Consider the following 27,813-nt stretch of genomic DNA (forward strand, 5'->3'; position numbering starts at 1 on the left):
AAGGACATTTAGATGGCTGGTGCAAAATGCTGTCAGGGTAGGAAACGCATAGCTCTACAGGCTGGGAGTGTGGAAAATGTTACCAGTGTCTGCAGCGCTGCTATCAGGCAGCTCCGTAGGACCTCAAAGCAGCTGCCGCTGGAAGATTACACAGGGGATTCTTCCTCTTCAAATGTGTTCAGTGTGCTGATCCCTCAGGAGGTACTGTACCTTCTGTGGTGATTAAAAAACCCCCAAATCTTCACATTCAGTCAAGAGTTTCTTAATGTAGTTTTGTTTCTAACTCTCCTTATCTTGCAGGGTTCAACACCTTGGGGTGCTTTTGATGCTCATGATGCTGTATATACATCATTGACTTCCATATTGTTCAAGTTTGGATGTGAATAGTCCTCCCCAAAGAGATAACGTTTGAATGGCAGCAATGTGGGTAGCATTTGAAAGAACAGAAGAGGTTTTGAGACTGAGCAGGACTGAACAGACTGGATTTCTATCCTGAACAGGAAATGAGGAGAAGTTGAGTTTGGAGTATTGCTTTTGTGATGTGTCAGGGTTGGTGATAAACATGCATGGTCTCCTGATGGTTGTCACTGAACGTTGTCACTGAACAGGTCTGGTTAGGTACTGTAAGCATGAGGATACATCTCCATGTATATAACTGCATCTCCCCATGGCAGTAAGAAATTTGAATCTGTGGGAGTTACATCACAGAGTGAACCTACAATATCTTACCAAAAATGACAGGTCCAATGAGAACAGGTGCTATTTCACACCTAACAACTATTTATGTGCAGAAAAATGATTTCATTTGATGCCCAGCCATTCCTCAGTGACTGCGATGGTGTCGATTCACTGAGAAGGTATGGTTTCTGGCTTTGGAAGGTCGTGCTGGAGAGCCGTCAACCAGTTTGTTTCAATAACAATAGTAAAACCAAAACTTTCCAAGCAGGTGAGTGTGTCAGTCTGTTTTAAGTATTGAAGTACTCCTGTAGTGTGAGAGTCATACTGCTCCAGGTCTAAAGTTAGCAGGCAGATTTGGTTTTTGTTTCTCTTTTATCACATAGAATTACAATTTTTTATTTACTTATAAGGATGGCAGCAACTTTCGAGTTGGGGATGGGGGGGAAGGAAAGTGACAGAAATGAAGAGATTTAGGACCAGGGATGTAAGTGAACAGAGAAAGGCTGAGAAGAGGGAGCAGCCCTGTTTGCAGAGGTGAGATTCCACCTCTGGGCTCCAGATGCCTCATTTACAGCCCAGGCTGGGACCTGAGCGCAGCAGAGGTTATGAACCCCTGTGCTTCACAGGGGCACTGTCTTGCCTTTTTGAATGGCAGGGTTGCATGGCTTGGAATAAGCTCAAAACTTAATGGGAACCATAAACCAAGATCATGCCTCAGCGTGCATCAGGATCACTCAGCCTTTCCTAAACTTGATGCTAGTTTTGAGCATTTGAGGGGCCACTCTGCGGGCAGGGCTGTGTCCCAGCGAGGGGCAGGACTGCAGGCTGCTGGGCAGGGACCTGCTGACCGCAGCAGCCCGTGCTGCCAGCCCGCTGAGCCACGTCTTGTCGCTGCGATGGGTAGTGCGTGCCACGCCAGCAGGCTCCACTTTGGAGCGTCTGCAGGATCTCAGCTGCAGTAGAAGCTCCTGCTGAGTTCCTGCAGGCAAACTCCTTCCCCTTCAAAAGCATGCCTGCTAAATATACATATATGTACCACACATACATACATTTAGGTTAAAAAAAGAGAGCATGCACTTTTTGACTCTTCCTGAGCTCTGTGTAGGTATCTGTCCTGTCGTTTTCAAATTAAAATTGAAACCTGTACTTTTAGAGTACTGTCAACATGGTAAGTGGGAAGGGGAGGTATTATCCCTCCATTTGTTGCTTTTGCAAGGCCTTTGATCTTGATCCATAAATGACTTTTTAATAAATATGTGATAGTTGCTGAGCTCTGAAGATTGTCCTCCCTTTCCCTAGCAGTCTCCTCTTTTTGCCTAGGCTGCAGCCTTTTCCGGCGTCGGCTGGTTATCAGTTAGTTGCCCTTTAGTCCTCCAGATAATTGTCATTCTGTGCATAAAGAGATAAGACTTTGTTTTCCTTTATGATGTGATGGTAGTAAAAGCTCAATCCTTATTTTTCTTTATGAAAGCAGCGTACTTTGAAATAGGCAGAGCAAAGCAAAGAAACTTGAAAAGAACAAGGGGCGCTCAGGCAGGTTGCCAGTAGTGAACCTGACTTCAGTTTGATTGGGGTTTGTCATCTGCTTTAAACCTAATTCATTCGGGCTCTGAAGTCCTGCATATGATTTTTGTGGTTAATGCTTGTTTGTGCAGATACTGCTGATGCTGTGGAATGTGCTTGTAATTATGGCAGCACACGCAGCTTCCACTCCTGAAGCAGCCTTTGGTACCCGACAGTCTTGTTGATAAATATGCAGAACACTTACTTTTCTTGAAAGAAGTTTCTATTTTAAAAATATTGGGATGAGTCACAGAAGATAACGGTACATACAGAGCAGAAGGAAAGGGACAAATTTGGAAATCCTGTTTTATCACAATTTTTTTTAGTGTGATTATTTAATGTGGTAAATTCATGTAACCTAGTGTATATGTAGGTCATTTAGCAGTGGAGTCTTTTAGTTATTTGTGCATTTTTGCTCTTTTCGTAAAATTCCATTTCCAGGTGGTGTGTGTTTGTTAGCTTTATAAGCAGCTTACTGTGTACAGCTCTACTTCTTCAAAAGAACTTGTGCATTTGTCCAAATTGTAATCATGTCAGTAACTAATAAATCCTTTGACTGTTCCAAAGAATTTCAGGTGAGGTTTCTTATTCTCTCTACTCAGCCATGTGTCACTACCTTTTAGGTACATAACTTAGTGAAACACAAAGCCTTCAATTTAAAGAAGGAACTTCATGGAGGATGTGGAGAGTTTCAGAGGAACATACCGGGTATCCAGCATTTGTCTTTGCCTAGAAGGAAGACCACAATTCTTCTGTAATGATCGCACAGGGTGCAAATGCTGAGTTCTTTCCCAGTTCTTCTTGAAACTGGAGTCAACAACTCTTGAGCTGAATATTTAGCAGATCATTTTTCCCTAAGTCCTGGAATTATCTAAAGTATATAGGTGAGAGACTTTACTGTTTGTTATTTTTCTAGGAACGGTGTTTGGTAGACTTTTGACATTCTGCCATTCAAGTTTCCCAGTAAGGTAAATTGACTTAATGTTTAAATGCTTCATCCACAGTGAATTTACTTCCCCCCCCCACTTGTAAATACAGTGTTTTGGATAGTTTAATAAATGATAAAATGTTTTTAGAGCTTTTAACACAGAAATCAAGAATTTAAACACAATAATATGAGTATGTTGGCATTGAGAATCAGTCATTTCAGATCAGAAGTATTCTTGTCTCTGATTACTTTGGTAGTTCACTAAATTTTGTGAAGTATTATGTTGCTGAATATTTTTTTTTCTTCTACAAGTAACTTATTTTGGTTTTGGGGAGTGATGAACATTCTGTAGTTTCATTCAAATTTTTTAAGGTCAAGGAAAAAATTCTCAATGTTTCTGTTAATTTAGGAGGAATATGCCATGAACCAAACTTACAGAACTTGGTGTGAACTCTTTTTATTTGCACTTATGTTCGGATAGCAAAAATAGGCCTGTTGTTTCACAGCTAAGCATGTAAGACCTGTATCGATTATTTCATAATTGCATGTACTGGAAGCTGCTACCACATTTTGGTACATATTTCGGATAGTGAATGCTACAACTAACCCACTCATTTGACTTGATGTGGTAGCCCTACGTTCTCTATATCCGGACTTGACATTGCACAGCCTTTTTATAGACTTTCAACTGAGGAAAATAACCTATAGGAAACATCCTTATATGCCATTACTGCAGAAAGTACGAGACACCTGTGCTTCTTGTGACTCTGAGTATTGCAAGAAGCTGCCAAGTAGGAAATAAAACTTTATTAGGGAACTGAGAGCTTTGTGTGGAATTGACAGTTAAACCATAGACTTACTCCAATTCATTACTGCACACTATTTAGCCTTTTTGTAGCTCAGATGTCTGCACCTACCCAGCTTGCCTAGTCCGTTCTCAACTCGAATACGGTGGCATGGATTGAGAGGAGAAAGAGCGCATGCGATAGGCTTTCTACTGAGGTTTCTTCTGAAATCCCAGTGACTTTTCCTCCTTTTTCCTTTGAAATCCTAAGCATTTTCATAGATGATTTCAGGATTTTTCTGGCTTGATGTAAAACAGTAGAGAAAATAGTATCTTAACACAGAGATCTCTTTAGGAAATTTAAAAGCTCAAGCAAGGGATTAATGGAATAAACTGATTTGTTGATCCTCACAGTAAAAATTGATCATTTCTGCTTGATGCGATTTATCAGTGAAGTACAAAAATTCTCTTGTTATGCTAAAACATTTAGGAAAGCATTTCTGACCTTTCTTTTCTTCTTTTTTTGTTTCTCTTCTTCTTCCCCACCCCCAGCATTGATTGTCTTGTTCAGAATGTCTTTTACCACAGGCCACTCTTTAAAACCTTTTGTGGATAGGATAGTGTTTAGGGGCTTTTGTTGTAACCTGAAATGAAAATCTCACAAGGATTTGAAGGCTACAAATACAGTCAGTGGCTTCAGTGCAATACAGTAGGAAGCACTTTTTAAAATCCTTTCTCTCGTGCTTATTCTGCATGTATTTAAAGCAGTTAGGAATTTTTGGTTCATAGCCATGTCCTTTTTATATTCTAACTGCATTTCACGAAGGGAACTTCTAGCGCTTTTGTTTCTCAATTCTGGGCAGATTTTTCATTTCCATCAGTTTCCTGTTTTTCTTTTGGCATATTGGACCAGTTCAGACTGTGGGCAAGATTAGAATAATCAAGAAGTCAGATTCAGAGAGCCAAGTGTGAAAGAACCCTACTGTACTTGGGATTTGGAAAGAGCTTCCTGAAAAATGAGATCAGGAAGGTGATGATTAAAGGGAGTGATACAAACACATAACATTCACTCGTGTCTAAGGGAAGACTTCAATCTGTGAGGAAATGCTTAGCTAAAAGTTTCATTTGTTTTGCAGCTTGATGTAACCAACTTCTGTTGCCCCTGTGCATAGCTCAGTGCATTTTTAATAATAGGGTGGTATGCTTTGACTTAATTATATTTCTGACGTAAATCTGACACTAATTTTTGCACTGATTTCAGAGTACAGCAATAATAGACAGGCATCTCTTTCTTTTGCATCAGAATAACTCCTCTTTTCTCTTCTCTTCTCTCCTCTTCTCTCCTCTCCTCTCCTCTCCTCTCCTCTCCTCTCCTCTCCTCTCCTCTCCTCTCCTCTCCTCTCCTCTCCTCTCCTCTCCTCTCCTCTCCTCTCCTCTCCTCTCCTCTCCTCTCCTCTCCTCTCCTCTCCTCTCCTCTCCTCTCCTCTCCTCTCCTCTTTCTCTGTTGAAAGCCTTTATTTCCTTCATTTATGCTGTTATCTTTGATCTCCTGCATACTTTCCAGATCTGTGGGATCAATAGTTTTTATACATTGTTGTCTCATTCCTGCTACTGACAGAAGATCTTCACTTTGGAGCAGAACTAATTGATCAGTATACAACCTGATTACTGACACTAATACCTGACTTTTCTTTCCTCCCTTAGTAACATTATTTCCAGAATGTCCTTGTTTTCCTCTAGGTGTCACAGACTTCCTCCCCACCCTCCTGATCCAATTACATTAGAAAAGCACTGAAATACAGATAGAAATAATTACTGGACAACATGAGAAAATAGCCATAGAACAAATATCTCCATTAAGTTTTATTTAAAAGCCTCAGTTGTATCGTGGTAAAGCATTGTAATTAATGCTAGGAGTTTTTCAGATTTGGGCAGTCATAAATCTGTGTCAGACCTTATTAACAGAATGAAAGCATTTGATTGCACACTTTGTGTGTGCATCCTAAACTAAACTGTTTCTGTAATATGAAAAAATTTAATTTCACAACCTCTACTCCAATATTTGACAACTTCATTTTTCAGGAAAATGCTGTCTGCGGATACTCATCAGTTATGCAGAGTTCCAGCTAAATTGCATCATGAGCTTATTAACACCCATCTAATCATCCAGTCATGGCTGATTAATCACTACTTCTGGTGCCTTGTTTTAATAAAATCTGTTTTCTGTTCCACTGACCAGCAAACTGCTATCTAATTTTATGTGTGGGGTAGTCTTTGCTGAAGAGAGCAAAACACAGCCCTTCTCCACTGATCCAAAGGGCCTCAGGTGAAGGAATAATCACATCCAAGTGTCTTGCATGTGTAATTCTCCTTCTGTGGGAAAGGGATGGGGAAAACATGTGTTCCCTCACAGAGCTAAAAAGGTTTCCTGTGCTGCGGGGAAGGGAGGGAGGCATTTTGGGACAGGAACGCAACTGTAGCTGGTAGATTTTGAATGTTCAAATCATTGATCTCCAGCTGTGGAACTCTGAATTCATTATTTACTTTCTATTAGTAAGCAGCAAGATAATATGGAGAGCTGGCAGCTTTATCATTCTCTCAGCATGGGGGGAGGGGGAAAGTAATTTCATCCCCTCATGCAAATGGAAATAGGTAATGCTCCCTATTTCTTTTAATAAGTGTTCTGTATATTAATGAATAAGCCAAGTTATCAAGGTACTTCCTTAAAAAAAAAAAAAAAAATAATTGGTGGTTAAATGCACTTCTGACAACTTCAGCTCTCTGATTTACACTACAGTAGCCTGGTTAATATCATAACTGAAAGGCTGAAAATATTTTCAGGTTTGATAGCAGAACCCCCACATATAAGGAAGAATCAGAAACGAACCAGAGGTCTCTCAATATAATGAACCAGAAATCTCTTAATTTCCTAGCACTGACCAGAAAGTTTTCTCTTTTGACAGGTCATAGACGCAGTAAGGCAAGAATTATTTTTTTAATTAAACTTTTCAGCACAAAGTCCAAACTATAGCTGCTTATTTCTATAGTTTATTTTAGTGTTATCATTAGGCTAAGAGTTTTCTACAGATGCCAGGCATAACTCATTGAAGTAATAAAATACTGCAGCAGTAATTTTCTTCTGAAATTCTTTGCATAAGTCTTTATCAAATAGTGCTGTGTCATGAAGAGAGACAGAGCTGTTACGGCCAGCAGTGTTAGCTTGTACTTATTGCAAGGTTTACCCTTCCAAACTTTCAATTTGCCTATCCTATCTTTGCACTAAGAAGCAGTGCTTCTTACTGCAAAGAACAAAAGTGAGAGAAAGGAGAGAAGGAAATGGAGCTCAAAGCATTTCATGCAATGTAGCCCTTTATATCATGCAGATGGACTCATCGCGTACCAGTGGAAAGCTTTATGATGAGGTTGTTTAGAGACATATTCTACTTAAAATCCTGACTATTCTCAGCTGTTTAGAGAAGCCACGCTGCTAACAGGAGAACAGGAAATACTGCAGGGGAAAAAAAAGTGCAAAACTTTTGCAGATAAAACTAATACTGTCATTTTCTCCTCAGCGCACCTTATTTAGCATCAGAAGTGACTGTTAGCAGGCCATTTCAAGTGAGACACAAAAAGAATAAGACTTGGCTTTGATCAACTGTACTTTGATCAAATGTAAGTACTGGAAAAAATCAAGAAGTGCAGGCACAGTATTTCTGCATTCTGCCTATCCTCAGGAAGAGGCAAGGACAGGAATGAAATCATTATCTATTTCAAATCACAGAATCGTGACAAGCAAATATTTCTAGCCTGGCACATGGGTTCTTCTTTTGAGTGTGCCATATTTGGAATGAAGATGTGTATGACATAAAAGCAAACATTTTTATCATCCCAGACAAGTTTCCTATTTTGGAGGTAGATGGCATGCCTTTTTCCAGCCTTACCATAACCATTGGATCTCTAATGTGCTCAAAGTTTTCTTTCCAGGATGATGGCCAGTAAAAACTGACTTTGGGGGAAAGAGAAATTAATTTATTTCTTCTCAGTTATGTTTTCTGATTGCATGCAGAGAAGGAGCTAAAATAAATAGACATGAAAGCACAGCCCTTCAAGCGTCTTGAAGACAAAAGTCTGCAATAGAAGACTACCCTAGAGAAGACATATCATCAAATAACTTGTTGAATAATAAATTCAGGAAATCAAGGTGTATATGAAGACAATCGAGTGTCGCAACAGAAACAAAACCACAATTTGATTTGGAATCTATCTATCTATCTAGTTCAATTCTAGCTATTCTCATCTTGCTTATCTCTATTACAGAATTTTAGACAAAGGTTTTGCTTTATGTTCTCAGTTTCCTCAACTGAGAAATGGGGAAAAAAAGATAATATTACTGTTCTAATCAGATTTTCCTGCTTCAGTTCAGAAAAATGAGTATAAGCGTAGAGGAAGATATAACATCCACAAGCTGGAATGCATTGCTTCATTGAGATTTCAGGTCACAGTCCCATCTGTGGATCATGGCAATATATCTGTTGCGGTTTTCATACATAGTTGTAAAGAATGTGATTAGCCATAGTCAGCTAAGATTCTCCTGTACTGTGCGGAATAAAGTTCCTTAGTGGTTTTGAATGCTGCTCTGTATAGCTGACATTCCAGCTTCGTGCACTGGTAATGGGCGTTGCTGTATTAGTGGGTGTTCAGCACGTGTTTTCTGAGCTTGCTTTATGTCAAAATTCAAAAAGTGAGCTTGTGAATAACTCCTCATAATGGTAAAAGGCCCCTCTTTATTTCTCTTCATCTAATTCATGACTCCTTATCACAAGAGAAAATAGGGGTACCACAACTACATTCCTGCTATTACAACTGGCTTTTATGTCTGGTTAATGTAGTCCTGGATATCTGCAGTGCTCAGAAAAACATGTTGGAAACTGAACGCTCCAGTCTGGATTAAAAGCATTTAAAATGAAATCTTGGCTGAAAAGACTGGAGCTCTTACATTCCTCTGAAGAGAAGTCAGCAAATGCAGATCACTCTCTGAAGTTTCTGAATTAGCATTGCAGTAAATGATTAAATCACGGCTGTATGTTCTTCGTGGAGGAATTCTTACTGCAGTTATATGAAATTTGAAGGGAAGTATTAAGACTGTAGTATAGTGTTTTCATCTAGTTCAAGAAGAGGAATGATTTTGTAATTCTAAATGCTGTCTTTGATCTTTTGCTTGATTCTTAGAATATAATTTTGTATCCTTGTTTTTTTCCTTATAACGCTACCTGTATTCCTTAGACATATAGATGTATGGGTGCCATACAATTTTAGTATCCATAAAGCACTACTCTTTAGTTTGCAGTGTCATATTTTCTACTCATTACGTTATTTATGTTGATGGCTACTTGCTAGCAGTAGGCAGTGAAATAATTTTTTCAAGCTGAAGTTAGTAGCTTTCTGTAAAATTATTAATTATTGTAGTATAAGTAGCCCACAATCACTAAGTAAATTCTAGAGACATTGTATCCTTCACCCTTTTGGTAACTGGTGTTCTCATGGCAAGATAATAATTTCCCATATTCAGAACTGTCAGATGGCAATGAATCCACTAAATTTTGATATCTAATGTTGGCCAGTGTCACATTCTTTTCTTCTGGGAAAGTTTTCTGAGTACCCAGATACATGTGGAAGGAATATTTTGAAGTAGCATACTGTATTTGAGGTATATATGTTTTAAGATGGATTCTGTTTCCTCTACTGGAGGAAATATTGTAAAGGTAGATAGTTTTTTGGATAAAGAAAAAGAGAGAAATTAGTATATACCTACCTAACCATTTTCATTTTGCAAACAATATGACTTAATGATCAGGAGAGAAGGTGAGCCAGAAGAGGACTAGTTAATGAATTCCATGGATTTGGATTTATTGTGACAAGGCAAAATTTGCTGTGCTTTATAAAATAAATGATTGTACTGTTATTTCAGACCATGGTTAGCATAATGTATGATTGAAATAAAGCAGTTCACAGTGTAAGATATCAGAGTGAGAGGGAACTTACAGAAGTGACTGCCAATCCCTGCCTACCATCCCCCTAACCCTTCCTGAAGTTTAAACCTTCCTAGACCAGGTGGAAGATCTGTACCTCTTAACAGGTCAACAGCTATCCTGGTTTGCAGCTGGGATGGGCTCTTTTTCACGAGAAGCTGGGAGGGAACACAGCCAGGACAGCTGACCCAAACTAGCTAAAGGAGTGTTCTGTACCATATGATGTCATGCTCAGGATATAAGGTGGAAGCTGGCTGGGAAGGAAGGATCACCGCTCAGGGGTGGGCTGGTCATTGGGTTCCAGGCAGTGAGCAAATTGCATTGTGCATCACCCACTCTGCATATTCCTTTATTAGTAGTGCTGTTGTTATTTTCCTCTCTCTTTGTGGTCCCAGTAAACTGTCCTTATCCCAAGCCATGAGTTTTACCTTTTTCTTCCGATTCTCCTCCTCATCCCACTGGAGCAGGGGGAGAAGTGAGCGAGCCAGCAGCTGCACGGTGCTTAGCTGCTGGCTGGGGCTAAACCATAAGGACAGCTCAGGAAAACCTGAGTAATTTATGGTAAGAATAGGTAATTCCAAGTCCAAGGAACGTTAAGTGCTCCAAAGAGGTAGGTGACAAGATGTGGTCTGGTAGAAGGGAATGTTAGACTTTGCTTTTTTTGTTTGTTTGTGGGTTTTTGCTTTGTTCCCCCCCTCCCCGTTTGTTTGGGGGTTTTTTGGTGGTGTGTTTGTGTGTGTGTGTGGTTTGTTTGTTTTTTGTTACCCCCTGGATTAATGACTAATGCGTACATAGCAAAAGAAGCCTTGAATCTTAGTGTTTCCTGAATTTGGATGCATACTGGGAGATCCACAGGAAAAGGGGTTCCTCTGGATAATAGTCTGTCAAGGCAGAAGAAAGATGGAGTTGTCAGTCTGAAGCAGAATCTGTATTTAGATGTGCTGTGAAGCATCTGCTTGCTTGTTATCTGAATCATAGCTTAGATCTTAGATACCAGCACTAGGCTGATATCCATTGTTTCCTTTCACTTCTGTTTATGTGAGCTTTACATCTATTTTGTCTACATTAGGACAATTACTCTTAGATATGAATAATCTTATTTACTTTTAGGTTTACTTAATCTGCATTACTAGGAATTTCCAAGCAAGTAAATATATTATTAGGTCATGCTTATGCCTTTTTTTACCCCAAAATAGAATACTAAAGGTCTTGAAGGTCACAAGTCTTCTGGAATAGGTTCCATAAGGTAAAAGCTAAGAAAATTTTATCTGCATACGTTGCACAGGCAAATTTTAGGACTTGAGACAAAGTGGTCTGTCAGAAAATGTCCTTTTGAGGCTTCAGCCGCTGGAAAAGCTCTCCCATAGATTGCTAGAGAAAAGGGAGCACACTGGATTTGGGACGACTCTGAAGAGGCACACAGCAGACAGCCTATAGAATATGTCTATAAGTAAAAATGCAAGATTTTATTGTGGCATGCACTGTACCATGCTTTCAGAAGCAGATCCCTTTGGATGTGTTCATAGTCTTTCCTGTATGACCATCATGTAGGTGTCTAACTGTAGGGTTTGACAAGTGAACATGCACAGTTCAAGTGGTTGTCCTGAGAGACTGCTGAATAAATGTGCATATGGCATATGCCACAGCTGCTGACAATTCTGTTTAAAGATGGGTGTGCCAATGCAGATTTAGTGTGTACAGTTTATACATACTTGGCAAATACTGCACTTGACTCTTGAAGCTAACTGATGTCCATTAAAGTAAATGGCCAATTCAGCAATTATAAGGCAATTGATTGTGTAACTGATAATGTACGTTGAGCTTTGAGTGAATTCTTTCTGATGTAATTGTGGCTGCCCCGTTCACTTAAATTTTGGGACAGTGAGAACTTCTGAAAGCAAGGCAAAATAGCATGAATCAATTCACCTCTTTCTAGCATTGTCGCACAGTCAAATTGCCTGTAATGCTATGTTCTCAGTGCATATAAAATTTTAACAAAACAAAAGATGTAGCAAAAGCAAGGTAATAAATGAAAGACTTGTGTGTGAATCCAACTTGGCTATTCCTTACTCCTTTTTTAAAGACATCCTAGTTGTATTGTTTGCATTTAGATGTAAATAATTTCTTGCTTTTTTAACTTATCAACATGTTAATATATCTTTTCTTATATTGCATCTATTTTAGATCATTAGATGTTTTTTAGGAGGGATTTCTGCAGCTATGGTTGATAACAAAAGTCACAGTAAAGATGATTAAAAAAATAAAATAGAGGGCAAATCACAGAATTTCTATTATAAATCTAAATGCAGTCTAAATCTCAGAAGAGAGGTAGAAATTGTCAAATTAACAGATGCTTAAAAGTTTATCATGTCAAAATTAGTTGACAAGTCAGATGGTGTTTTCTAACCTTTGTGTCCTAGCAGGACTGAACAATATTGAAAAATATAAAACTCTGTTTTAATTGAAATGTAGATAAATAAAGTGAGAAAATTTACTTTGAATAAAACTGTTTTAATAGACAAGAACTAAATACATTGCCTTTTGTTACAGTCATTTCACAAGTAAGCTGGAATCCAAATACTACTGCTTTTGAAAATTACTCATGGTTTTGCACTATGCTATCTTAAATTATTGTTAAACTTTTATGTGGCATCTGCTAACAAAGGGTCAGTGTATACCTGCAGTAAAACCACAGAAGGCTTGATATGCTCCAGTGTTTTCTGTGCTAAGTCCAGAGACAAATCTACTTCGGATATACTGCTGTTGGTGCCAAATAAGTTTTTAAAAGGTAGTGCTGTACTAACTTCTCTAGTAGATGAAATATGTTCTAGTAGATATTCTCAATCCTTTCTGAGACTGTAAGATGGTCCAAAGACTTTTTAGAGGAAGTAATTTAAAATCTGTTTCCTTAATGAAACTTGAAGCAGTTTTGCGAATACAAAACCTTAAGTTTTCAGAGTGATTCTCTCATTCCCCATAGGAAAAATAAATGACATTTTGGTGTGCTGTTCTCTGTTCTTACGCAAGATACTCTCTTATACTGCAGGCTGTAGGGTCAGGGTTTGACAAGTACCCCCTAATTTTACCTTTCATACTTATGGCATTCATTAAAATGGCAAACCTTGAATAGCAGCCACTAAGCCTTTTCAAGTGAATAATGTTCACTTATGATGGAGTCTTACTCAAGGGAAAATGGAGATATGAGAAACTGTGTTCTGTACTTTTGACTGGTTTGTACTGAATACAATGTGGAATTAATTCAGCATTGGTCTTCGTTTGCTGCCTATTATCTGATATTTAGATCAATGTTTTGGGCTTCCAGAATCTGAAGTGCTTCCCATAAAATAGAAACAAAAAGTGAGGTATTGGCGTTTTAAAGAGGAGATGCCAGGAGAATAGCTTCTACTCATACATTTTCCTTCATACTAGATAAATTTACCAAAATCTGAAATGTTAACTTCAAAATGGACTTTGATGTGGTGTATTTAAGGAAGAAGACTTACTGATTTCTTGCTTTTTCTTTCTACAGCTAGTTGATGTGGAAAAATGGGTATGTGATTCTGTCTTTTATTCACTTGATCCCAAATGTTTCATGTTGCCACTGAGTCTAACCTGTCTGTTTCGATACCCTCTGTGTTCATGACCCTTCAACTTGCATGGCTCAAAAAAAGAGGCAAATACATGGTCATGTAGGATCTGATCATTCCTGAATTGTCATACCAAATTTCGTGCTACCACAATGACCTTTCTATCTTTTAATTTGATCGTAGAATTGTATAGTATAAACATATGATTATTGCCTGTAAGTTTTGAGCCTTGCTGTCTAATGTTATAACTCCATTCTGTAACCCACCCTGTCTTTTCCAGTATAGACACTGTAATCCTAAAATGCATGACAGTAAGATAATGAGTACTGATAAATAATGTGTGATGCCATATCTAGCTGCAAATAGTATATATATGAAATATTTAATGATGGAGAACAGCTGCTACAGAATGAAAAAAAAAAATCTTTCATAGACCTTAGCAAATCAAGTCAAAGCACAGTTCTCTGCTGAATGTGTTGTTAAGGCCTTTCCTAATGTGTCTGTGTATACCATGCATATTTGTTTGGGCATCTGATATAACTCCCCTGTACGGGACATATTTACGTATGTTTTTCTCCAACGTAATCTCTAACATCTGCATATGTATGAATTAGTGGTCATAAAAGTGTGTGTAGAATTGTTTGTTCACGTATTTTAAATGTTAGAAGCTTCTCTGAAATCTTGGACTATAATAGGCCTCCTTCTTTTCTTAAAACTTAATTTGAGCTGCACGTGACTGCAAACAACCTCAGACATGCTTTGGTATATGGCCAATAACATAGCTAGAGCACTGGTCTCACTTTATTTTAGCCAGGCATTATAGAATGTTAATCTGTGATTATTACATGTTTAGAGTAAGTAGCGACTCAAGTTATAGCTTGCTTGAGACTCCTGTAGGTAAGTACATTCTGTAAATGGTGGCTTAGGCTTTTCAACACCCTTTCTACTCATGTATTCCCAAGTATCTATGTCATGTGACATATATGTAGATGCTTGTAATATTAATTAAACAATAAGTGTAGTTAAGTATTAATTTTAGCTAATTGTATCAGTATGACTACATTATCCACATTCTGTGAATCTGGTATCTGTGATAACTAGCAAATTTTTATATGGCTTGATTTGGAATGTTTTTCAGCCACAATGATGGTCAGGTTGTCTTCTCATTTTGTCTGCCTTTTTAATTATGAGTGAGAGGGCTTGGTTCTAAATCTTTAGATTCTATGGTTTTATTCCTATGAAGAATTTTGCTATAAAGAGAAAAACAGCAATAAAAAGGAAGTTCAGTAGTATACAGGCACCTGGCTTCATGCTTCATGATGCATGAAAAAGTTGTAAGCCAGGAGTTTATTGGTTACACTCTGACATGGCTTGGTTTTGACTGAAGTCTTCAAAGAGTGTGGTCCTAGAAAATATAGTATTACCTGCATAAATACAAGTCAGATCTGCCTTTAAAAAAAAAAATAAAAAAATCAGAATTTAGTAACATCAGAATCTTATGCTTTGGAAAGACTGCTTCACATGTGTCCTTAAACCATTTTAAAAAGAAATGGTTCCCATGACAGCAGAGCTAAATGTGTTGTTTTTTTTTTTCTGAGTTGTATCAGCTAGAGAGTTCTCCTAATAGACCAATTCTGTAATCCAGACAACCACCTATCTGATGGGGATGGAGTGGGTGCTGGCTTTACTTCAAAAATGAAATTATTCTATCATCTCAGATGAGCCCTGGTTTGCCCTGCAAAGCAGCTTTTAACCCCCTCTATAATTCCAGAGTGTTACCAGAGGTCTTATGGTGGACTGCAGATGTACTGTCTGAATTAATGCAGCAGAAGGATGGCTGTTGCACAGCTGCGTGGTCACTGAGGCCAGACACCTCCTTCTAATACATGTATTTCTTCCATTTTCCAATGTAGAACACACAAGATTAATGCAAGTGTGTTCAGTTATGTCTATGTACCTGTGGACACCTTGAAGCACAAGCCCAGAGCCTAAGTTAGACAAACTTCATGTCAAATTACTGACCAAATTAGTAACTGAATCTTGCTGCAAGCAGTTTTGTGATGTTCAAAGGATAGGCTAAAGTCATCCACTTCTGAGTTCCAGCCTGTAAAGTGTGCTAACGAAAATTTTGGAAGGAATTACTCCAGTTCTGCTATGCTTCTCTTGTCAAATGACTATCGTTCTTCTAAAATTTTTTTCTACTGCAAGGCATGTGCTGGCAGTTGAAGCAAGGTAAGAATTAAATGGGCTTAAGATATTCCTTGAACCTTGGGTTCTTTCCTTTTGTCTCTCAGCAGAGATGACTGAGGGCTTGTAGGTCTGCTTCGGTGCAGAATCAAACAGATTAAAGACATCTCACCAAATGTAAAACCTAATGGAAGTAAGGCTTATCTTTTCCATCCCCACCCCCATTTCATATTTGAAAATGGCTTTTCTGCTTTTAATTAAACTACCAAGGAGGGAAAACCCCAACATTTGATCTGAGGGATTTACTAAATTTCAAATGAAAGTTAGAAGACACCGAATATATCTTACAGAGAAAATAACAGTAATTAAAGAAGTTGAAATTGAATAATACATAGTGAAAGGAATTCCTTTCAATCTGCCTGTCATTTTTTTTCCCTCTTTTAATATATTTATGAAATAAGGGAAGTAATTTTAAAGTGTCTGTTGCTGTGAATTAGCAGCTAGTGGTGTGGTTTTTTCTTTTTAAATTTGAGATTTCAAGGCAGGTGCTGTATATTATAAGGGTTTGATTTTTTTTAAAGGACTTCTGTTCTCATAAGAACCCTTCAATGTCTGTCTTGACTTTCAGAACGACTGCTCAGCACTGTAACAGAATTCAGTGTAAGGAGTGCGAATTTTCTAGGGCATCTGTGGTTTCCAAAACGTGGCATTTTTTACACATTTGGCTACATATTGTTGGTGAATTATTTTGAAAATTTGGCATTAAGAGCCATCAACAATAGTTGTTTTCAAGACAAATTACTCTGAAGATCTTTTTACCTGAAGGGAAACCAAGTGTATTGGTTCTTAAATTTAGAGTGAAAGGGACAAGGATTTTCATCCTTACACTGCCCAATGGCAAAGCTGTGCCAACTATAACATTGTAGGACTGTCTGCAACTTTTAAATAGAGAAAGGAACCTCTTCTGCTGAAGGTAATGGTAAATATTTTTTCTCTTCCTCTTCTTACTCCCTACTTACTGTGTTAGGTCAGTTTTATGCCACCAGTAAAATTAATTTTCCATTTCTTTGGAGAAGGAAACTTGCAGAGTAAGGAAACGCACTTCAGACACTTTTCAAAAGAATTGCTGTCATTACAGAGACTTCTGAGTTGAGAAGCGAATAAATTCTGGCTTTGAGGATAGTGTGGCCTGGATAAATATACAAGAACAAGTGGATTTTGACTAAAGGAAACAAGCTAGGGTTGTAGAGTTCAGAGTGAACCACAGAACAAAGCTTCATCAAGACAAATGGTTGCAGTGGTTTCTCTTCAATGCCATTAAATTAATTGTACATCCATGCTTTATGATCAGTGTGATTTTAAATCATTAAATGAATTACCTAAGGACTTAATTTTTTTGTTTTGTTTTGTTCACACTAAGTTCCCTTACTTAAATATAGATTTATTTGTCAGATTACTGTGGTGGGAAAGTATGCTAATTTGCACAAATATTTGATCCCTCTGGTTAAAGAATTTGCATCCAAATTTTAGGTATAACATAGACTGCAGAGGTGACTCAATGTAGGGAGTAATAGCAGCAGCATGAACATAGGATCTCTCAGTTCTCATACACATCTTGAGGGGAAAATGGGAGGAGATAGGACTGTATGAGGTTAAAATGAACAGGCATATCGAAATGGAGTGACTAGGGAAGTAGTGCTTAAAATGCCATACCGACAACTATAGTTTCAACAACATCTGCAATTCCATCCTTAGTGTACTGTATATCGTAGCAAATCTGAATTGCAGCCCAAGTCTAATGATGATTGATAATTTGCATCATCAAGAGAAAATAGTACAAACATTTTCTAAGTACGCTTTTCTGGAAGAAATACGTGTGTAAATCTGACTGGAACTTATTGTAATAGCATAGTAGCATTTCCAGGTGCGTACTGGGATTCCTTGGGTATTTCTGCTTCACCCCATATTGTAGATCTTAGAACTTCAAGCTGTGTTCTGTGTATCAATAGTAATTACTGTGAATTGCAGCAAACTGTCTACTTTCGGTTTACTTGTTTTCAATACTTCTTGATGAGGTTAGTGTAAAGATCTGATATTTGTATGTAAGCAAATACAATACTACAAGTACAAAATATATACGAAAGATATAGTCAGGAGATCTCTAAATTAAAGGGATTTTAAAACCAATCTTGGCAACTTTGCTATCAAACATTCCACATAAAATTGCATTACTATATTTCTCTTTTCATCTAGCCAGAGAGTCCAAGAATTAAGGTGAAATTGTGATAAATTAGAGGGTGTTTGAACAATCATAGTAAGTGATACTCTATCCAAAAGCTGTCCAAGGAGCCAAATAATATAATAGCCCCAAACAGCTGTAAATATTTACATTAATAATATATCCTTAGTGTCCTCAGATGAAGCTTCAATCCGTATTACATTTTATTTATTTATTTTGAGAGAGACAACAGTTAGGATAATGGATAGGATGATGGATGTTATTTGCCTCATATCTAATAATTTGAAATCCTGCGGGGGTGGTGGGTATTTTTGGGTGGGTTTTTCCACACCACAACCCTACACCCCCCCCCCCCCCCCCCCCATCATGTTTAAAGCTGTACAGGTAATCTGGCTGCTGAGTACTGAGTTTTGTCCCTCCACAAGGGTGATACCCGTGTGACACTAAGCACTCACCCAGGCATTTGTCCCAAAAAGCTCAGATAGCATATGCAGCTAAAGACTTAAGTCAGTGGAATATGATTATCCAGTTGTTGATTACATCCAATTATCAGTCCTACCTCTCTGGATAACTTTTGAGAAAATTAGATGCTAGAGAAACAGTTGCATGTAAAACTCACAGCACATTCTGATTTCTTGAACAAGTGAATTCTAAAGGTGAAATGGTGTCTTTGGCGCATTTAGTCATCAAATTTGCATTGATTTCAGTAGGACAGTATTTAAGGGAGACACTTATTTGTGGTCCAGAAATATGTCAGAAGTCCAATTATTACCTTGCTTCTGAATGCTAAGTAAAGATCTTCCAGTGGATTCTTGAACGTCAGTGTCTGATACAGTATAGATGTTCTGTACTTAGTTCATAACTGGTCAGCTCTTCAGATATTGAAAGTGCTTTAGGCATTTATGCTGTAGACAGTGTAGGGTTAGCAAGTTATTTAGACTACTAATTCTAGCGTGTAGTTGGTCCCATCCTACAGAAAATAGCAGCTTAATAAATCAGATGACTCACATTCTAGTAGTTACTGTCTCTTCCTTGACTGTAAAGCGAGTCTACACAACTAGCTGAAATCTATATAGTGCAGAGATAAATCTCATCCTTAATAACTCTTAAGACTGAGCATATTTTTAATAGTGTTTCATACTGGACATTGCATACATCTGTATGGTTTGTTAAGGTGTGTAGAATGTCACATTTCAAATGTAAAGTGGAGTGCAGCTCCACTGATGCAATAGGAGACTTTTGTATAACTAAAATAACATGTCATTACAATGTGAGCTCTTCTTTTAGCTGGGTTGGTATTGAAGGGTACAAGAATTATTTGTTGTACTTAGTGATTTTATTGGTCTGTCTTTTTATCACTGCAACACTTTGGTGTTGGTGTTCGGCAAACAATACCTTTCAAGAGTAGTGGATGTTAGAATGACATTAAGAAGTTATAGGTCTGTTCTATCTGTTTAATTTTCAAATGCACATTGTGAATTGCTAATGTTAGTCCAGAAACTCATGTGCACTGTCATGGTGAGGCAGGGAGAGCAAGTGCGAAGGAGCAGAAAGTTCTTCCCTCTGCAGAGGATGAGTTGGAGACATTTCTTGTGTAACAGCCTGTTGCCTACCTGAAGTGTGTAATTTCTGTTGTCTTGCTTCAGGGTATTGTTTTTTTGGTTTGGGTTTTTTGTTGGGTTTTTTTGTGTGTGTTTTTCCCCAGGCTGAGAGAATGTTTTTCAAAGAAAGCATTCTCCTTTAGCGCAGAGGAATTTGGTCTAAAAACCTTGGAGAATGTTCTTGCAGAAGGGTGTGACAGGAGTGCCTGAACCCTCTGCCCCGTTCATTTGCCGTTAGCTGGGCAGCTGAGGCCATCACAGTTCATGGCACGTAACTTCTCAGGCTTAGCCTGAAGTTTCACAGGGGCATTCTCTTCACATTCGTGGACATAACATTCATTTAAGTGTTTGCCATGAAGAGAAAACATTTTTACAGCAATTAAGTTTCAGAGTGTTTCTTCCCCTGGTGATTCTGAAGCAGTAGGTGTATATATGTGTTCAGACTTCCCTCACCCACTGTTGTCTTTCAGGTTTTCTAGCTTACAGAGGACTGTTTAGGGCACTTTCTGTCTCTAAGACAGACATGTAAATCATCTTCAAAATTATTAAGGAACCAGAGTAATTGTAAAGAACACGATATGACAGATGCGAACAGATGACAGTTGTTTCTCTCTCATTTGTTGCAGTTTATTTAATATGTCAGCTGAAGAGAATGAATTGTTAAATCTGGTCTTCCAAAAAATCCAGCACAAGAAGCTGCCGTATCATTTCAGTAATCAAGGGAAAAGATAAACTTACTCATCTTAATTTGAAACTAGTTAAGACGTTACAATCAAGCAGTTAAAATAAATTATCAAGAAGAAAGCCAGAAGGTTTCACAGAAGGACTGTTGTTTAATATACTCATAATACGGAAAAAGCAGTGGGATTGTGTAGTTCTCAGAATAAAATTTCGTAGATGAATGACAGCTGGAAGAAACCGAGATCTATGATGGATCTAATCTCCTTGATAAACTGACAGCATGAAGGCAAATGAAATTCAGTATTGACAAATATAGGAAAGATTATATTAGAATTAATCATGTAATTAACTTGTTTCTATATTAATGAATTTATACACACACCCCACTGTAGACAGCTTGGCAAAGACTTCTGGTTAGTTTCTGGAGCCACCCAGTAAAAGCAAACAAAATATTGGGATGACAAGAAATGGGATGAATAATAATGCTGAAATAATCATACTATATTTTAAATCCTTGCTTTATGGGGATGGCAGACAGGGTGCATGATCTTTTAGTTTTGGTCCATTTGTTTGCAAGTGGCTAACTACCAAAAAAACCTAGAAGACTTTTAAGGAGAGAAGTCTCTGAACATTTTGAGATCATTAGATTATACTTTTTTTTTTTCTTTTTTGGTAGCTAGAACATCTTGTACATCTTTGAGAACAGATACTTCTGTTTTAAAAGCATGTATGAGATGAAAGCACCCAGTCTTGCTTGGAAGCTCTCCAGCTAGACTGTCTTTTCATGTGGAATAGAGATTTGCTGCCAAACTTCAGTCCTCAGCTACAAATTTTGTGATATCAAAACGTGCACTGATGAGGTCAAAAGAGGAAAAGGTGGTCAAAGATCTCTCACAGAGAAAACCAGATCACTGCATGTAACATAACATATCACTCTCCTTTTGTTCTTGAGCACCTCCATGAAAATTAACCTACAAATTTCCATAATCTTCTAATGGCAGTCATTTGGCACTGAATTTTTTTTTAACCACTGCATCAAATATTAGTAACACTTTAATTTTCTTAATTTATTGTGTGTTTACAGAACATATGTTACTACAATAGTGGTGTTACTCTCCAGCACTGCACTTTGAATACAGGACTTTACAACTTGCATTGTACTTAGAAACTCTCTGCAGAGCAAGTTGTTGAAGATGATCAGGCCTGGCTCCTGTTTTACCTGTACTGCGTTTTATCTTTAAACAATAAGTATTTAATGTGCTATATTATTTAAAGTAAAAAAAAAAAATAAAATCTGAGAAAAGTATTGCATAAAAAAATGATGAAACCTTGTTCTGAGCAGCTGTTTTGCTTTCTAGCACGAGCTATAATTATGCTAATTGCAATGATAAATGTTCCTTTTAAATGTGGTTTGTAGTTCTGTGTATCCCACTCTTTTAGGGAAAACAAATCCCATTTTTAAGCACCTGAAAGCAAATATTCATTTCACATTTTCTCTTTTTTTTCCCTTCTCATGGCTCTACAGAAATTTATGATGAAGGTAAGCAAGTTAAACATTAAGTGTTATACTTCCTGTGAATTCCTACGACTAATTTAATTCATTCTTTTTCTTTATTTTTAACATCAGCATCAAACTTGCCTTCACTAAAATAGCACATACTGGATTTTGTAAAAACTTGGTTTTAGAAACCACAGTGACTGTAGTTGGGATTGGGGTTAAGGTTTATGTAGATCATGAAGGACCAAAAGCGGGCACCTTTGTGGAAAGAGGACTCTGAGCTGGCTTCTCTGATTCTCGGTACATCCTTACCCTTTCAGTAAGAATGCAACACTCTCTGGTAAATAAGAAATCTTGAGACGACAAATAAATAACAAAAGTCACAACAAAACATCTGGGCATTTTGGAAAGCAGGGACAGCACAGTGTTTCTTCTGTCGCAAGAATGCTGTTGTGATGCTATGGCGTCTCGGTGTCAGCGGGGTGAGTGAGGAGCCCTTGGGCTGGGGGTCACCGGCCCTTCACTGCCTCAGGTCAGTAAGCATGAGCAGGAGCTCTGCCTCTCAGGGCTTTTTTTTTTTTTCTTTTTTTTTTTTTTTTCTTTATTAAGATGGTGACCGAGGCACTTGGTGAACCTCCAAACATTTTGAATAACTGACTTTTGAATAATTGGCTGTGATTTTAGCCAAGATGTGCTGGTTACCCGTTTTCTACTTTTTCCTGTAATTATCCATGTCTATTCCCAGTTCATGTTCTAAAATGATTTGTTTACTGCTTTTTCATCCCCTAAGAGTTTGCTTTTCTGTGGTATGGTCTTACTTCATTGTCACTCTGCAAAAGGGAGGAATTCTGGGCAAGATAAGCAGTGCTATTTTAAGGGCTGGATTTAATGATGTCAGAGAAATTTTCTTTAGCATGACTCCTCTGCTGATCCATCTTTTCTTCCCACTTGGCTGTCTGTCTTATTCTTTATCTGTGAGTTTCTTTCTCAAGTGACAAGGATGATTCACATTCCTTGTATCATACAGCAACAGAAAAAGCTTAGGCAAAATCCTTAACCTGTGAAAAATGCCTCCCTCCTCCACTTATTTAGCTCTAAAATAACCCAGGAAGATTTTTATTAATTTTTTCTATCTCCTATGCAGTGAAGGAGGAGGAGTACGGGGGAAGAGAAATCTTCACTAAGCTAGGGGAGAAATCGATAAATTTTATCCTCTTGGGCAATTTTTTTTCCAAATGGCTGTAAGTGCTCGAAAGTAGGAGTTTGTAATGGAAGCATTGTCTCAGCCATAAATATAAATGTTTCTTTTACGTAGAAAGCTGGAAACAGATAATCAATGTTATTTATTTTTTATTTATTTTTACTGCTGTATCTGCTTTTCATTGCTGTGAAGTTTCCCATTGCTGGAAAAGTGATAACATAGATGTAGTGTTGGAAATATTAATCATGAGGTATATTTGAAATGTTTCTAATTACGCGGCTGTTTCTTCTGCCTTCTGACTTGTCAATATAAGCAAAATTGGGATCATTTAACATGGTGCTGGCATAATTGTTTATCATCGTTACCAATGATTCCAATCTTTTTAATATCTCTGTTCTTAACTGAGTAAATAAAATCTCTGAGTAAAATATCTCTGTTCTTAACTGAAGAAGACATGCTAATGTTTTTTATTGGCTAGTTGATTTATTCCAATTTTTATGCCATATTTATATAAAGCATAATTACACATCGTAGTACAGCTTTTAAAGCAAGACATCCTTGAGAAACCTATAGTTTAGCTAAACTCTTTTTTCTGTTCTTTGGCTTGGCACGACACATAACATAGGAGGTAACTGCTGATCATGTCAGTGAAAGAAGTTTAGTTTGTTTCTCTCTTTTTTTTTTTTTTTTTTTTTTTTTTTTTGTCACAGTGGCTATCATTATCTAAGGGTGGGTATCAGCAGAGTCATCTGTCATACTAATCCCCATACCTGAATTTTTGCAGCACTTACTCTTTTGTAGTGAATTCCATGAATAAAAGTTGATTGACAAAATAGTGATTTAAAAGTAAGGTGTAAAGACTTGAATATTTATAGCCTATCTAATGTCTTGATAGGTTCAACCTCCTGTTTGTTTTTCCATTGTAACATGGTATACAGGCTACAGTGAGACAAACAAATTGCTTTTAAACTGGTTTGCATTTGCCCTTTAGTGCTGCTGTTATTTGATACGAGCGGAGTGAAGGAATATATTACCATATGTCAATGGATTGATTTACTTTGCATCTTTAAATTCTAAGCAACTAAATGCTGTGGGTTTGGTGCCAGCCATTGGAAATGGCAGGCCACGAGTACAGTAATTTCAGAGGGATCTCATTAGTGTTTTTGGTAGAAGAATTCAAGGCTTCTGGGCCTGGATGCTGTTCCTTTGGAAGGGAAATTCTGTCTTTTTTTGTGGCAAGATTTTTAAAGAAAATAGATACTTCTATGTGAGCAAGAACAACATGTAAAACTCCTTGGCTCACAGTCTGCAGCTTTGTTTGTAGTCTTTACTGCTTGCAGCATTTTCAAGTTTTTCGATGCTGCTGGACATATAATTTCCCAGCATTGCTATTCCAAGTGTGAATTGTTTAGTTTTGCTTAATTGTCGTGGTTTAACCCCAGCTGGTAACTAAGCCCCACATAGCTGCTCGCTCACTCCTCCCTGGTGGGATGGGGGAGAGAATCAGAAGAGTAAAAGTGAGAAAACCTGTGGGTTGAGATAAAGACAGTTTAATAGGTAAAGCAAAAGCCATGCACAACAGCAAAGCAAACCAAGGAATTCATTCCCCACTTGCCATGGGCAGGCAGGGGTTCAGCCATCTCCAGGAAAGCAGGGCTCCATCATGTGTAATGGTGACTTGGGAAGACAAACGCCATCACTCCAAACGTCTCCACCTTCCTTCTTCCCCTGGCTTTGCATGCTGAGCATGACGTCATATGGTATGGGATATCCCTTTGATCAGTTGGGGTCAGCTGTCCTGGCTGTGTCCCCTCCCAACTCCTTGTGCACCCCCAGGCTACTCACTGGTGGGTTGGGGTGAGAAGCAGCAAAGGCCTTGGCTCTGTGTGAGCACCTCTCGGCGGTAACAAAAAACATCCCTGTGTTATCAACACTGTTTTCAGCACAAATCCAAACCAGAGCCCTGTACTAGCTACTGTGAAGAAAATTAACTCTATCCCAGCCAAACCCAGCACACTAGTCTTGTCTCACAAGCCTTCTAGTTCTGTTCAAGGATGACTTCACAAGTTCTGCAGTGACTCAGCCTGTTTCCACACATTCTGTTTTCACCACTGCTTTGGGTTTTCTGGACTCTTTGGCTGGCATTCATCCCAAAAATTTCACGCCATGGGTATCCTAAGCTCCCTAACACAAACAGAAGCGTAGGTATCATCAAAGAGTTACTCAGATTTTAGGTTGGCTGAATTATTATCCAGAAGTGCTCTTTTCTCTCCACTGGCTGTTTAGTTGCCTTAGGCTAAATCAATCTGAGTTTGTGTTTTGTTATCAAGAAATTCTTTCAGCTTTTCATAAGCTGTTACTGATCATACTGGTATTAAGAGAACGAGCCTTTCTGTGTTTTCCAGCTGGTTGTTGCCTAGTATTAGAGAAGGCTGTTGTTAGTCATATACAGTTGTGTTCAGTGTGAAAAAATTTAGACAGTGATATAATTATGGTAAGAGCTCTCATTGAACACTTTCCTGTGGTGGTCTCCAATTCTAGTCAGTTTGCAGGATTGCATCACGATTGCTTTTTTTTTTTTTTAAGATAAATACTGGCCTCTATCAGCATTAGTCTGGAACAGATTAAAAATTGCATATTAATAATGAAATTAATCGATGAGTAGTTTTTGCATTGCTATGGAAACTTAATTTTGAGCATCCTCTCCTCTACAGAGATGGTTGGAGCATCATTCAAATATGTATGTGTAGAACCATAGTAGATGGTTTTAGACTGTGGGAGATCCTCCCAGTTCCTTTTTTTTTTTTTTTTTTTACCCCAGTTTCTTTTGCTTCATTGCTAATTCTGCCATCATGGAGTTTTCCTTCTCCTGAGTAAGGAGTCAAAAACTTTCAAGATCTACATTTATTCCACATCCTTTCAGTACTTTTCTACCTTGCAGATTACTACACGGAGCCTTTAATTTGCTTAAATGCAGGAAGCCCTAAAGAATTTATATATAAACAAAGCACATGTTCCTTATTGCAGCTTGCTTTCTAAAGAGCCAGCTCAGGCTAACTACTTGTATTAGCCTGCTGGTTTAAAAACTTTCATCAGCTTCTTGGAAAAACGCACTGACACCAACAGCCCTACATCTCTGGTCTTGACACGGGTAGTTTCTGACTGGGAACAGCATAGTCCAGGGCCTAAATATACTTTTACTCAGAATGCATGGTAGTTGATGTTTTTCATGCCAATACTTGTGATCAGACCCACATTTCCCATTTGGTTTCTCTTTCTAATGGGTCAAAACACAATTTCAGAATGTAATGAATGGTCCTGAGTAGAAAACTTGACAGCGCCAACATGAGTCCCACTGGTGGGTGCCATTTCCTGCTTGGTTTATTTTTGTGGTGGTGATGGTTTTTAATTTAAAAGGGTTCAAAGCAGGTAACTGGAGGATATTCTGTGTTTAATTATATACTTCTGCTTATACATTTGAACTAAGTGTCTAGATTTAGAGATAGGATTTTTTTTCTGCATTCTGTAGTTTTCTAACAGTATAAATGTTGGAAATAAACTACAGAGCTTCATGAAACTTAGAACGCACCCCTGATGGAGAAGATAATGATTTGCGTTTATATTTGCAAGTGTTTTTTATGGAAGTATAGGTGTCCTCTGTTTGACATGCTGTCTCCAGCATCTATTTTAAATGTAAGATGGCTGTCATTAGTAGAAACAATTAGCTTTTCCCCTCATCCAAATGCATCACATTGAGGTTTAAATATGAAAGTCACCAATGTTTTTATTTTAAATACCAAGTTGGTGTGTTTTGAAATGAGTGTTCATTATTACATGTTGCAGGTTTAAGCTGCTGTTAGCACTTAAGCCTGTGACAACAATAAATTCAGTAAGCATTGATTTCCCCATTGGCTTTGACAATAAAGTGTTAACTTAGGCTTTGTTTCAGAGGCTTGCTCCGTTTTGATGAAGTGTAAGTACTCAGTGCTTTAAAGGACATTGTTTTACTTCAGTGTACATATGAAATAGCCACTAAAAGTCATATTTGAAACTTTTAACATTATCTTGCAGTATTTGCCTTGGAAAACATCTCTGAAGAAAAACAGGGAGCACATTGCTGGTTTTACTGTACAGCTGCTCTCACATGTTAAAAATTTTTGGTGCTATGAAAATAGTTGTGTGGGTTTTTTGGGGTTTTTTTTTTGTTGTTGTTTTAATTTTTTTTTTAGAAACCCATTCAGAGCAATATTGAGCAGTCCTAAGTTCCAGCTAGACCATTTGGGCTAGTGTTTCCTACGGCTGGGTCTGGGGCACAGAGGAAATATCAGCCTGAGCAGCTGGTTGCAATTGGATCATAATTTGCTGTTACTGTAAATTATATGGATTGTATTTTTGAAGGATTTACTACCAATATTATGTAGCTTATTGTTTCACTTGATTTTTTTTTTTTAAGTTTATCAAAAGTATACTTACAATCTAGTCTTTGTGCTGTCATTTTCCTTATTGCACGTGCTGCTAATTCCATTCTGCTGTTATGGATTCATCATGGAATGAGGCAAGAAAAGCCATTACATTGTTCTTAAAAATTCGCTGTGTTATCTCGTATGATTTTTCTAGAGAGTGTGCTTCAGTTCCTGTGTTCTTGTGACACATTGAGTATTTTTAAATTGCTTTCATGGGTGACTAGAATTATCTGAATTGCCATGTGCTAAATGCAATTGCTGTCAGGCTTTCTCAAGCATTAGATTTCTGAATAATGACAATGTTATGAAAGCTTTGTTTACACACACACAACACTGAAATAACTATCCTGTTTAATTACATGCTTTCACATGTT

The 27,813-nt window shown here is 37.8% G+C and overlaps 1 protein-coding gene across 7 annotated transcripts in view; it reads left to right on the forward strand.

Moving 5' to 3' along the window:
• Positions 1-27,813, forward strand: part of RYR2 (ryanodine receptor 2) — a 429,918-nt gene that overhangs the window by 139,798 nt on the left and 262,307 nt on the right. For 5 of the 7 annotated variants that reach the window (XM_075748765.1, XM_075748768.1, XM_075748767.1 and 2 more), the window contains 2 exons: positions 13,512-13,532; positions 21,803-21,817. The exons of the other annotated variants lie outside the window; for them this stretch is intronic. In XM_075748765.1, the coding sequence (XP_075604880.1) occupies positions 13,512-13,532; positions 21,803-21,817 (36 nt within the window). The remainder of the gene's footprint in view (positions 1-13,511; positions 13,533-21,802; positions 21,818-27,813) is intronic. 7 annotated transcript variants of the gene reach the window in all.

The sequence above is a fragment of the Balearica regulorum genome, chromosome 3, assembly GCF_011004875.1.
Source record: "Balearica regulorum gibbericeps isolate bBalReg1 chromosome 3, bBalReg1.pri, whole genome shotgun sequence".
NCBI classification, from domain to species: Eukaryota; Metazoa; Chordata; class Aves; order Gruiformes; family Gruidae; genus Balearica; species Balearica regulorum.